Raw genomic sequence first — 13,943 nt, forward strand, 5'->3', positions numbered from 1 at the left:
TTACATGACAATTGCATGATAAACTCAGTCATCAAACAATCTTTGGACATGCATTGGAATGATCTGTTAGCACTGAAAGTTTCCAATCATGCTGGAAAAGGATCAGTAATATCAGACTTCAAAGACAGCACATATTTTTTCACTGCGGACAGGAGAAAAATTTAAGGTTTAGAAAATTGTAACTTAAAAAAAAAAAATCCAAATTGTTAAAACAAAACACAAGCAAGATTAACATTCCAAAATTATGTATTTCATAGCGATAATATTTTTTCTAGATTTACATTATGGTAACACATTTCAAAAGACATTACATTCAATATTTCCTATTTATCTGAGCAATTATTTATATGTAACTCAGAAGCTGTTTTTTTACACTTACAAATCACACAGTAAAGAAGAAGAGGTTAAATCACTCAAACACGTGCTTTGGGTAGATACATTTTCAACTTGTAATGGCCTACCTTAAAACTATATTTTTTTGCTTTCTTAAAGAGCTCATGCTGAAAACATTAAAAACCCATTCCAAAATGAAGCCACTTAACTTCTCCAGATATGCTTGCATACAACTGTTTGTGTCATAAACACTTTACTGTATTCATATGCAGACTGCATTAGAAAATATGTTTTACAAAGCAAATGATCTTATAGGCCTACTTTTTTTTATCACGTTTCAAAAACTCTAATTCTTACATTCCACACTCTTCACAATTTAACTCTTTAAACAGTATATAATACAACATTAAACAAACATTTTCACTTAAACATTCTTGCTAAAAATAATAATAAATAATAAAATTAATAATATTATTTAGCCAATGAATGGTTCAAGTCTGTTTAGGCCTAATAATTATATCTGATAATAATTAGGCTACATCTGAGTTAAAAGGTGCCGGATTGTTTCATATTTATGTGAATATCATAATTCGAATTGAAATAGTTCACAAGAACATCCTGTATTGTCTTGAAAACGAAAAGTTGTGATTGCAGACCTCTACCTCGTAAAAACGAGTACGCCTAAATATTTGACAGAAATATATGACATATGACATATAAACGAGGACGTTCCGTGCATTATAATTATAGAAGAATATAATTTTAGATTTGTGAGTTGCCAAACGTTCATTAAAATCTTTATAAAACTCATACAATTAACTTCCCTTTTTATGGATCTTTATATGGCGAAAAAGTGGCAAGTAGCCTATATTTAGTCAGTTGGTACGCGGAAGCATGCGCATTTTAATCGAGTCTCTTCATTGTCTATGTTCATTGTATCATCCGCGACAAAAAAAAAATTAGAACAAAAGCCAAATAGAATTTTGGTTCAAAGTTTAAAATGGTTTGGACACCCAGTAATGGGTCAAGCGATATATGTGTTAGCGGAAGCGGTTTATGTTTAAATTCCATTTATGGTTCGCGTTCCAGAGTGGAGAATTCTTCGTTTTATAGGCTAGGCTACTGAAGAGGACAAATATATTCTCAAGAAATAATGATATAAATAATTTAGCAAGGTAGGAGGGTTACATGATAACGATTACATTCATTTTTTAACTGACAGTAGGAAAGATTGCAACTGTGAACGGACTTTTAGGGACTTTTGAATTGTATGAAGGCTAGGCTATATCAAGACTTCTTGGTGGTTTAGGATCTGCTTATACAAGAAATCATTAGACTAACTGATGGACAACTTATACACACCTTAGATAATTACAACAAACTTCAAAGAGCTTGAATTGCCTGCCAATTTAACACAATTATCTAATTTATCTAACATATTTGAAAGCAAACTATATGTTCCAAAAAATAGGCTAAACTTCTCCTGAACATTTACTGTGTATATCCATTACTGGTCCATATTTCTTTCCTCATCCATAGAGTTTGCCTAGTTTACATCAAGAGAACATTTGTCAGCACTGGTCTTCAGCTTAAGTCAGTGAAACAGTGCCATAACATTATCACCTGCCCTCAAATCATATGGTGACATACACACAATACACAGTATCTTGGCAACAGAGTGCAGAAATATACATACACACCAGAAGAGAGACACACAGTGACGACGCCAGCTAGTCTGGCCTAGGACAAGAAGTATTGTTATTAACCTCTTTTCCCCCAGTGTGAATGAAAACCAAAGTGAGGGCATATCCGTGTGTTATGACTTCAGGGGCTTGCTTTGTTCCCATCTATCATGTACATAATAACAGACTGATGGAGCTACACTTCTCTTTCTTTCTCTGTGCATCTCGTACTATCCTCTCTTTCTCGTATTGTGGCCTTATCTCTGTCAAACTCTCTCTGCTTATCTCTCTCTCTCCCTTCTCTCATTTTTTGTCACATTTGTTAAAGCAGTGCTTCCTCAATCATAAAGGGTTATGACCTGTAGGCCTATTGCTGAACTCAACACCATTGTAGGCTAAATCTAAATGTTCAGTTATTAAACTCTACTTTTATTACACTGTTAAAAAAAAAAAAAAAAAAAAAAGTTGCTCCCGTAAATTTTTAAGTAGGACAATCAACGTGGATGTTTTAGTCATTTCAACCTAAATTACATTAAACTGACTATTTTTTAGTTTAAAGCATGTAAAAACACATGTTGTCATATTTCCAGTGTAGTGTTGTAATACATCGTGAAAAACAAATCTCATTAACATAAAAAGCATTGTTTTTCCTCAATTAGTTTCCTCGAGTTTGGCCAAGGTCAGGTTTCAGCATTGTAAGGACTGTCTGGATCGGCAGGCATCGAGGCTGGGCGTGTCGTGACGGTTGGATGTACCTGTGTGTTGAGGAATGTTGGCACAAGATAAAAGCATCTATAATTTGTATAATTCTCTCCTCACGTCACTATTTTGGTTTAATAACGCGTGCCCTTCAACCAAAACATGTAAAAACATTGTGCATCAATAGCGGCTCTTTCCAACTTTTCTCAACCACGATAAAAATGAGTTTAAACGGAAATCAAAGGGTGGATATGTGGGATGCTGCAATCACTTTGTCTTGTCTATCAGACTTCCTTATCAAATAATAATTTGTTTGAAAGCTGTTAAGCTCTGTGGCTAAAATAACAGAATCGGATTTAGACACGTCTGTCGAAACTATTAACGCGAGTAGCCTAATTTAACAAAAATTGCATACTAAATTATCATGAGAAAATATTTTAAAAGACAGTAGGCTAGTTGTAATTTTATTGTAAAATATTTGTATAAACTATATAATAAAAATTAATAGGCTAACTGTTTGGATTGGATAGGCTATATATAGGCTAAATGTTGAATCAGGTCCATAATTTACAGAGAACTTAAAATTATTGTTAAAATTATATTCAAGTAAAAAAAAATACTAGGCCATATAGGCCTTGTCAGATAGGCTATATTTTAAAATCGCCTTTTTATTTTTATTCTGTTTATGTAGAAAATAATGTTTATTTTGTATTTTATGTTATTAAGTTTATAATTCTTGCTTTTAGCTAATGTGTTACCCAGCTGGTGGTGTTTTGTCTTAGGCTAATGATCACATAGGCCTAGTTGTATATAGTTTGGATTAAATCTTCTTGGCGGGCAATTGCATGTCACTTGTGTTATTTTCGATGAAAACATACTTTATTTCAGAGGTTATTAGCTAAGATTATATTAAATGACATAGCGTACAGTCCCAAAATGATAGCTTTTTTTCTCTTTCTTTAACAACGATACATTTATGGCAACCACAGTTGTCAGGTATTAGCCTACCACAGGCTTACATTTAAGTTTACATTTTTGACCGTAGGCTATAACAAACGGAAATGTTATTTTTTATTTGTCAACCTTTATTCATCTTTAGCCGACATGGTCTGAGTTCAGAGTTTATTTTTTTGAGAACAGTTTCCAAATACTTTGTTTTATTTATTTCACACTAAACAGAATGGTAGCCTATTAGTCCAACGAAGCAAACGTTTAATTTTTAAATCTTGGGAACTTTTAAAACGTGGGAATTGCGATGTTTCGTCTAGCCTACATGTTACACTGGCGTCACCGCCTCTAAGAAATGACGCGGACGGCGCATGCGACCAATAAGAGAGCGCGTTCTCACTGCTGGAAATTAACTTCAGTATGTGATGGGAATGTTGAGATGAACTTCACAGACTTCATACACTGCCAAAACGAAAGCAAACTCATGCGCCTCGCGATTTCACGGACATGGATGTCTCTAATGGACTTCTTTAAGGGATGGAAATCACATGACTCTTCTAAATAGATGATACTTTTATGATGCACCGGTCTAATGGACATAACTCTAAAAAATGACTATGACTTCACTGTCTGAAAGTTTGGTAGCTTCAGACCCTTCAAAATCGGCATTTCTGGAGTTCAGTCACGGTTACCAGTCTCACCAGCAGCATTCACCCGGTGTGTCTCACGCGCACTATCCGGTGCACGGTTTGCATCAAAGCGCACATTCGCAGTACGATGCGGCCTTTTCTTCTGGCGCTGCATCGTACGGCCGTCCGCTCACTTACCACTATCCCAGCGCCCATCATCACCCCGGAGCTTACCTACCCTATCAGCACAACAGCGCAGTCGCTCATTCAAGAGTGGAGGATGCAGGTAAAGTGTGCTTTCCTTCACCCACAAAATTCGATTAAAAACGTAGGCTATTGCTATTCCGTTCTAATATAGGCTTTGAGAAAATTAATTAGGCTATTCCTAGTTAACTGCATTAGAATAATCCTGTTTTCTGAAGAGAAAAACCGCACGATTTAGACTTGATATTGCTCTTTAAATTTGTGTTTAGCCTAATTTAATTAGGCTACCTAACCCATAACGCAATAGGCCTAGTAATCAATAACGTGTTAAAACGTTTAAATTGTCAAGTAGCTAATCATTTGCAACAATCCATAGAATTAAACAATCCTGGATAAAGAGAACGTATTTAAAGCCCAGTGTAGACAGAAGAGAGAAAATATAGGCTACGATAGGCTACATAGTTAAATCACAAACTTAACTAATGAACGGATTAAACGATTATTTTAAAAGTGAGCATATTTGCTTTTGCTTTTCCCAACTCTAAATGTATAGGCTACATTTTTGTATTATGCTGTTACTTTACTGGCTGCTGTAGCCTACTACGCAATATGGATTATTGTAATGACCTCAATGACCTAACAAATCAAGTAAATGTCGGACACACACACACACACACACACACACACACACACACACATACACGGATTGCAAAAAGAAATAGACTAAGACAAAAATGATGGTTTAGTCTTCATATGGCAACCTTTTATTAATTATAGTTTTTTTTTTTACATTTCCAATAACGTGAAATTTGACCATGTTATTTAAAAGAAACTTTTGAAAAATGATTCAAAATACGCAAGAGTTCTCACTGACATTTCAGAACGAGATTCCAACTAGAGAAAATGACAATTACATAAATGCTAACGAAATTGTCTTGTATGCAGTTGACAAAATTGTCTTGTATTGCGGTTTTCTTCTGACAGAATAGCCTACACTTTAGAGAAATTATTTAACAATTTTGTTGTAATTTTTAACAGTTAGCCTATTTCTACTTCTGATATTATTATTAGTATTAGTATTAGCCTATTCATATTATTATAAGCCTTTTATTAGGCTATATAATGTCATATTTCATTTTCTTAATCAAGATTCCGAGAAGCAAAGTTCAATTGAAAGTGGAGAAATACGGCTGAACGGAAAGGGGAAAAAGATTCGCAAACCGCGCACGATCTACTCGAGCTTACAGCTGCAGGCGCTCAACCAGCGCTTCCAACAGACCCAGTACCTCGCGCTGCCTGAACGCGCTGATCTGGCGGCCAAACTGGGTCTGACACAAACACAGGTAGGCCTACACATGACAACACTAAATTAAAGAAGGAAAAAAAGCTATTTACGCCGTCAAGGCCTATAGTATGCATGCTTCTCAAAAGTTTTCAAAAGACAGTTGCTTTATAATAAAAATGAATGGTCTTTATTATTATTTTTCTAAATACCATAAGGTTGATAGTCTAGAACAATACAAACAATGTGAAGTCTCCAATAGCCTATGTAAACCAGAAAGCAGAACGTTGGAGCGTAAAGTGCATTTAATCTTTGCGCCACGTTTCCACTATTAGCCTACATCGATATGGTAAATTATCGAGAGCATCGAATCACTTATCAGAGTAGGAACGAAATAATATATTGAAGAAGAAAAAAACGACATTAATTGTAGGCCTCTCTTCCATTATTAGGCTATTGAAATGTTAATTTAATTTATAGGCCTAAATGTTGGTAAATATAGCATTGAAACGATAACTGGGAGCTATGCATGCAACGGAATGTAGCCTATATGATAGGCAATAGACTCATAAACAACTTTGAGGTATGATTTCCCTTGCGAAAAAGAATTAGGCCTCAATAAATTAATTTCAAGTTCATTTTATGAAGTAGGCTAGGATACCTTCTTAATGTTTAAGTGTATTTTTAAGTATACTTTTATGTAGTAAGTACTAATATCAATGTAGTAGTAAACTTGTAAGTGTATTATTTCAATACTGCTTGGGACTAAATTGGCCCAACGTTTAGTAGGCCTATATAAAAAAGTATACATTTAAGTGTAGGCTACTTTAAGTGTATAGCCTAACTAGTGAACTTTAAGTGTACAACTAGTTCACAACTAGCCTACGTTTCCAATTGTACTGTAGGCTATCTGTAGCCTACTACACCTGAACTTAATTGTAGTTTACTATTTTACTTGTAGTCTACAAAAGTAGGCTACATCCTGATGCACACTCAGTAAACTATTTTAATAGTTTTATACTGCCTACACTTGTAAGTTTTCTTTAAGTGCACATAACACCATACTCAGTTTAGCTTACTATTTATTTATTATTTTTGCACGTTAAGTAGGCTATGTTCCTATATTTAGGTATTCATTTTTGAACTTGAAAATTAAACTTGAAACGGTAGCTACTCTTTCCATTTAAAAATAAGAACATTTATTATAGCTTTGTGCATTCTTTTCTTTTCTTTTTTATCAACAATTGAGTGTGGGTAAGTTCATAATGTTAGGTAGTTTTGATTTATATGTTGTTTAATGTTTGATGATCGCGTTTTTTTATTTTTATTTGCGTAAGCAAACTTCTATCACTTGTTTATTCTTCACCTGTGTGTGTTTGATGGGGAGATTCTGTGCTTGAAGATGCGTAATAGCGCCGCCTACCGTATGACAGTGAAAACATGGAGGGGAAAGAGTATGCTATGTTTGAAGTACATTTCTATGTACACTACACTATTAGGGACTAATCTGTTTTCTTTATAAATCAATAATTTCAAACAATGAAAGTTTATTAGACAGTATGTAAAACTTAAATAGGTAAAAAATAATCAAATAGGCTACTCAATCAAAAGAGTAAACTCAACTACAAGCCAAGAATAGGCTACAAAAATACTTAATTATACTTATTATAATTATACTTAAGAAAAGTTTATATTGATAATTTTTTTTAGTACATTTATAGTCCAAATATTTAGACATTTCTGTTAGTATAAGTCAAGTATACTTAAGTGCAATTTTATTTCTGAGAAGTACATAAGAAGAAGACGGAAAGTACACTTTCTTGATTTAAAAGAAGTATGCTGATAGCACACTTTAATAAACTTCTTTTTCGTTAGGGGTTGGCTATTCTTAATAATATTTCTTGTGCAAGTAATTGGCCCTGCAAATTTTCACTCCTAATTTCACAAACAAGACAAAAAAGTGAGAACGAGTCCCTTCCTCCTTCAATGACAGGTTCTACTCTGCTCCAATAGTCAAAAGCTTGGCAGCCACGTATGTTATTACATATGCCTAGACTACAAATGGTAATCTATGAATGCACAGTGCAGATATATGGGATAGTAGTTCACTGCAGTGCGGATATGTTGTAGTGTAGCTCTGTTCTTTTTCTGATAGCACAACTATCAGCGTTAACTGCAGTGTTCCATAATTCTTCACATGAAGCAGTCTTTTTATATTAACAGGGAGTTTGCATGAATATGTCTTTAATATAAAAAAATGTTGTCCAGATTTATATTAAATAATTTATTTGATTAATAGCAGGCCTATACTTACAGTTCCCTTCCAACAACATGGGGTTAGGCTTAGGGCACACACATTGAGTCTAAATTATCATTCATATTTTTTGACAGTAGCTTCATAAATAATTTTTTATTTTTCTATATATGCTCTTCTCTTTGAGCATCAATATTTCTGAAATCCTGTCTTACTAAAGTTATTTAGTAATTATTTCTTGTATTATATTTATTTACAGTAGCAGCATTTAATAACTTTCAGTGCCTGGTTACAAGTATTGTCCATGCAACCGAACTAACCTAAATATATTAAAACTCAATCATAATTGTTATTGTGTGAACGTGTGAAAACTGATTTATTGAAGGGAACCATCAAAACATCTCCAGGGATTAAGTTCAAATGGGCAGCGAAATATAATAATTGACTAAATTGTTATTTAGGAAAAATTCATATTTTTCAAAAAATGAATCATAATATGAAATATCTAACTTATAGATGTCTCATACAAATATATCTAATAGAAAAGTCTAGCAAACAGGATGTCAGGACACTCATCTATAACTGTTCCACCCCACTCTATTCCAACCGTACAGTATGTGACCCATGCTACTCGATGGACAAGTTCACCCGACTTCACCCTATTCAGTAACTTAATCAAAGCTTCGAAAAATGACAAACCATCCACCCACACATGAAGCCTAACTGACAACATACAAAGCACATTTTAGTAAAATTTTGCTTCTTCAACTACGGGCCCTTTATTATGATTTATTAAAAATACAAGTCACCTCTTAAAAACCAGATGTCAGCTTTTTTTCTTTTTGGAATATAAATGTCATATTAAAACAGTCTTAAAAGCTTTTTTAAAACCATGCCTCCAGTTATTTAGATACTTTTCAAATTTTATGAAGAATTGAATATAGTTTGTAATATATACAATTGAATACAGATTGAAAGTCTGGGTTTGTATTTGTATTTTGTAAAATATGTAGTATAATACTAATATGATCATGTAAACAAAGAGCGAAAGTGAAGCAAAAACTGTTACAACATTTATGCTCTGAAAATAATTGATACATTTTTATAAAAAAAATTCCCCACTAGAAACTATTTTGATTCAAATAAATATTTATCAAATTAAAATCTACTTGGTTAGCATGGATATGTAAAAAAGTGTCGGTGAAAACATGCTTGAGATTAAATAAATGTGAATAGGGCTGGGCAAAAAAAAAATCGATTTTTCGATTAATCGATTTTTAAAATGTGGTCGATTCAAAATCGATTCTCAAAGGCCAAAAATCGATTTTTTTTCCATGCGACTGTTCTGGCTTGTCTAATTTTCAGCATCAATTTTTCATCTTGCATCAAAATCCTGTCTATTCATTGTATGCATTTGAAGTTGGGTTTTAATGTAGCCATGAGTATCTAAAATAAAAAAAGTTTAATATACAGGTTTGTGGCTCTATTTCTTTTTATTAATTAACCACTCGTAAACTTATGTTCACCGTTTAAAAATAAATAAATAAAGGATTTGTATTATATTCATTATATTCATTGATTCGAATCGGGAATCGAAATCGAATTTAGAATCAAAATTGAATCGAGAATCGAAATCGAATCGAATTCAGAGGTTGCGAATCGAAATCGAATCGAATTGGAACATCTGTATCGATACCCAGCCCTAAATGTGAATAATTTTTCCAATCAAGCTTTTATTTAGTAAAACTATGCTTAAAATGTCACTTCAGCCATAATGCTAAACACAATACATGATTTGAGATGTGAGGAAAACGAAACTGTGGTGGGATTGTTCATTTCCTTTCAGAAAACAAATATAAAAAAGCCTCCTGTTTTATATATGTCCATCGTTCCACATTGTTAGTTGATAAATTAAATAAGCCAGTTTATTTAGTGGGTTTAAAAGAAGTATAAAAGAAGCATTTATGCTCTGAATTGGTAAACATTTCCAAAAAAATGATCAGCTTTTCTGCCTGAATAATTTGAATACACGATTGATTCATTACAATCACAACCTGAAGATAACCAGGAGCATACATTTGAAGTCACTAAATGCTTTGTATTTTGTAATTCTAGCAGGTAATGCATAAAGCGAACTCTCTGAACTTTCATGAACAGAGATATGTTCTCAAATTACTTAATCATTTGTGCTGGTTAAATGCATTTGATCTTCCTTTAATATATTGTGAGATATGACAACATATGATTTTACATTGCTTTAGCTCATCAAAATAAGTTAAGCAATTTTAAACTTTTTTTATAAGTTGTTTTAAAGTCAGTTTAATGTAGTTTAAGTTGAAATGACTTAAGCAGCCAAGTTGATTAATATTTTAAAGCAGCAACTTTTTTAGTGTAATAGTTATTTTTTTTAGATTGAATTTTATTTATTCATTTTACTCTGAGTCTGTATTAACATCATAACAGCCATAAAAAATGTCTCAACGATTATTCTCAGTCCATAACCAAGGTATGCCCCTTTATCCCTCATAACAATATAAAACTATGAACACATGTAATAAATTCTGATACACTGAAGTGAACTAAATAGTATCCTAAATCTTAAACTTATATGAGCATTATTAATTAAAAATCAAATTATTTTGTGTTAAGCATCCTCCAATACAATCCTTTTGTTTCGGTTAGTAAATGAATCATATTTTCATTGATTAGTGTTATCGCTTTCTCCTAGACATTGACAGATGATTATCTGTTCAGCAGACAGACCCACATATCAAAACTTGAAGATGTGTGCTTATGTGGAGGTGTGCGTGGCCAGTTTGCAGTGTCAGACTTTTAATTAGCAATTGAATCGCAGTAGTTTAAGAGTGTTGAATGTTGCCGCTGGCACTTGTTCCAGCCTTTTAGTCCAGGCGGCTCATTTCATCTATTTTCTGATGATGATGATAATAATAATACATGCGGATATGATTTTAGGGATAAAAATAAAGGCATCACCACATGATAGCGGTGTTCAAAATGTGGCAAGAGGAACATCACATAAAAGTCTAAATTAAAATAATTATTTTGGGTGTCAAGTGTGCATGAGAAAACTGTTAAAAGGGTAATTGGGGTTTAATCCATCTTAAAAGTCTCTTGGAAAACATCACTTTAATTATGTCTTATTATAGAACGGGTTTAAAGCTCTGTGGGTGTCACTGTAAAAATTCATTGTAAATTAGCATGAATTTTCCACATTATGGTCACATAATTAAGAAAGTAAAAACCCTGAGTGTAATATCAAGACTTGTTTTTATCATATATTCTTGAAAAGGCATGCACGAGTTTGTGCTGGAGAGTTCTGGGTAAAAAATGTTGGACTGATCACAAATAACAGTAATAATGTTTGGAGTTTTGCTGCATCCAAAGAGCTTTCCCCCCCTCTCACTTGCAGCAAGCTGAAGGCGTGCTGGTGTTGGCAGAAGCCCTGTTGTACCACAAAAATTCATGCAGAATCAAAGCTTTTCTGAAAGCAAATCTGACATCAGTGTCATAACTCAGTAAAACAATTCAAGCGCTGCCACCCTGTGGTTGATATTGTAAAAGTTAATCATACAAAGTAGGCTACAACTCAAAATCTTAGTATTTGTAGCTGAAAACATAAAAATAGTCAATTAAAATCTGTTCATTTAAAGGGATAGTTCACTTTAAAATGAAAATTCCATCATTTACTCACCCTCCAGTTGTTCCAAACCTGTATGAATTTCTTTGGAACAACTGGAGGGTGAGTAAATGATGACGGAATTTTCATTTTAAAGTGAACTATCCCTTTAAGTTAATTTACCTTTAATACTAAAATTTTTAGTACATTTAACAGGACAACATGTAATTTTACTGTAAAGCAAACTTACTGTTGTTTAAAAAGTATGAATTACAACAATTTACTGTGAAAATCTGTATTTAACAAGAAAACATATTAGGTCAAGGTCAAGGTCAACTTTATTTATAAAGCACATTTCCAAGCAGTCATTACTGCCACAAAGTGCTGTACAGATATACCAAACATAAAAACATGCTAATTTAATCAAAGAGAGAAATTACAAAGGTAAAAATGTCCCAATAATAGTAGTAATAGTTAAAACACATATAAACATTGTTACAATCAAACATCACAACGTCACAGCTCATATTGTATTAAAAGATTTTTCAAAAAGATGAGTCTTTAAAAGCGATTTAAATGACTCAATAGAGCTAGCTTCCTTAATATTGAGGGGGAGAGCATTCCATAGCTTAGGTCCTGCAACAGAAAATGCTCTGTCTCCTCTGGTTTTCAATCTAGATCTAGGACAGTCTAGAAGTCGATCGTCATTTGACCTAAGTGCTCTGACTGAGGTGTGCATAGTCAGCAAATCCGCTAAATAAGACGGTGCTAATCCATTTAAAGATTTAAAAACAAATAATAAAATCTTAAAATGGATTCTAAAAGCAACAGGCAACCAGTGGAGGGATGACAGTACCGGAGTAATATGATCAAACCGTTTTTTCCCTGTCAACAGGCGGGCGGCTGCGTTTTGTACTAATTGTAAACGGTGAATAGACGACTGATCTAAGCCATAGTATAAAGAGTTACAGTAGTCCAAGCGATTTGTAATGAGGGCATGTATAACTTTTTCTAGTTGACTTTGCGGCAGGTATAGTTTTACTTTCCCCAACAGTCTAAGCTGAAAAAAGCTTGTTTTAACTACTGAACTAATTTGTTTCTCTAATTTAAAAGAACTATCAATAATGACTCCAAGATTTTTTTGGAGAAAAAACCATATTACCATATTACACTAAATGTGGTTTAAAAATGAAAATTTCACAGTACTTTCACATAAGATGAATACATAGGCCTACATACAGTGAAAAAAGTTTGCGGTTAAAAAAATAAACTGTTATGAACATACAATCCCGTAATGTCTGAAACGTCACCATACACATATCCTCCACGAAAAGTGCTTATTGTTCTACATATATTTTGATAATTCCTTCCATTCCTCTCGGCCTATGTGTTATGAATAATAAAAATGAGTTTTAAACTATGCATTTAAATAGATGATAGCACAAATTCTAATCCAAATGCAAATGTTGCAGGTAAAGATATGGTTCCAGAACAAGCGTTCCAAGTTCAAAAAGATCATGAAACATGGCTCAAGCGGACCGGAAGGAGAACACCTTCAAGCGGCTTCTGCCTCCGGACCAACGTGTTCACCAGGAATGCCGCCCTTGTGGGATGTTTCCATGTCAACCAAAGGTGCCCCCATCCACTCTGGAGGATATATGAACTCTTTTGGACACTGGTACCCTGGTCATCATCAAGACCCAATGGCCAGAACTCAGATGATGTGATGGGGGTTTAGGACAGTCTTCAGAGCATCCAGATCCCCTCTACTGATTCTACCAGTTCACGACAGCACTCTTTAGCACGGTTTACTCACAGCCAAACATTCTTCAAGTTCCTCCCCAGTGTTTTCATCATGAAGATTTACATTGCTGGCTTTTTTCTTTTTTTTTTCTTGCAGGTTTTTGTGGTGGATTTTTTTTAAAGACTGAATAGACAGCCTAACCTAAACTTGGATTTTGTAAACTCTTGTAAATTTAATAAAATGTCATTGTCTGACTGCCTTGAATGTCTATTTCAAAGCTTCCAACCTCTAAAGCCTATTTATCAGTTTATTGCATATTATTATCCCTTGGTTAAAACAGCAGTCCTGAAATGACAGTCTTGAAATATACACCGATTTGTTTTAGGAAAATATATTTATGAGAAGCTTTTTTCCCCCTACAGTGTGACAAATGAATGCAATAAAAATACAAAATGTTTAAAGAGAAAAAAAAAAGAAAAAAAAAGTTGTGAGCATAATAACTATAAAATATTTAACAAAATTAGGCTTAAA

General features: G+C 33.5%; 1 protein-coding gene across 1 annotated transcript; it reads left to right on the forward strand.

Moving 5' to 3' along the window:
- Window positions 1–4,073: 4,073 nt before the first annotated feature.
- Window positions 4,074–13,671, forward strand: dlx4a (distal-less homeobox 4a). The gene is made up of 3 exons (XM_079613947.1): window positions 4,074–4,577; window positions 5,645–5,838; window positions 13,141–13,671. Exons 1-3 carry the CDS (start codon window positions 4,274–4,276, stop codon window positions 13,393–13,395), a joined length of 753 nt encoding a protein of 250 aa, XP_079470073.1. The 5' UTR covers window positions 4,074–4,273; the 3' UTR covers window positions 13,396–13,671.
- The last annotated feature ends 272 nt before the right edge of the window (window positions 13,672–13,943 follow it).

Source organism: Phoxinus phoxinus (genome assembly GCF_949152265.1).
Source record: "Phoxinus phoxinus genome assembly, chromosome: 1".
NCBI lineage: Eukaryota > Metazoa > Chordata > Actinopteri > Cypriniformes > Leuciscidae > Phoxinus > Phoxinus phoxinus.

Bases quoted from the DNA above. Each gene is read 5' to 3' on its own strand.
- dlx4a (XM_079613947.1), top strand. From the start codon at position 4,274: ATGACTATGACTTCACTGTCTGAAAGTTTGGTAGCTTCAGACCCTTCA. The intron at 4,578-5,644 runs GTAAAGTGTGCT...TTCTTAATCAAG, and splicing joins TTCAAGAGTGGAGGATGCAG to ATTCCGAGAAGCAAAGTTCA. The intron at 5,839-13,140 runs GTAGGCCTACAC...CAAATGTTGCAG, and splicing joins TGGGTCTGACACAAACACAG to GTAAAGATATGGTTCCAGAA.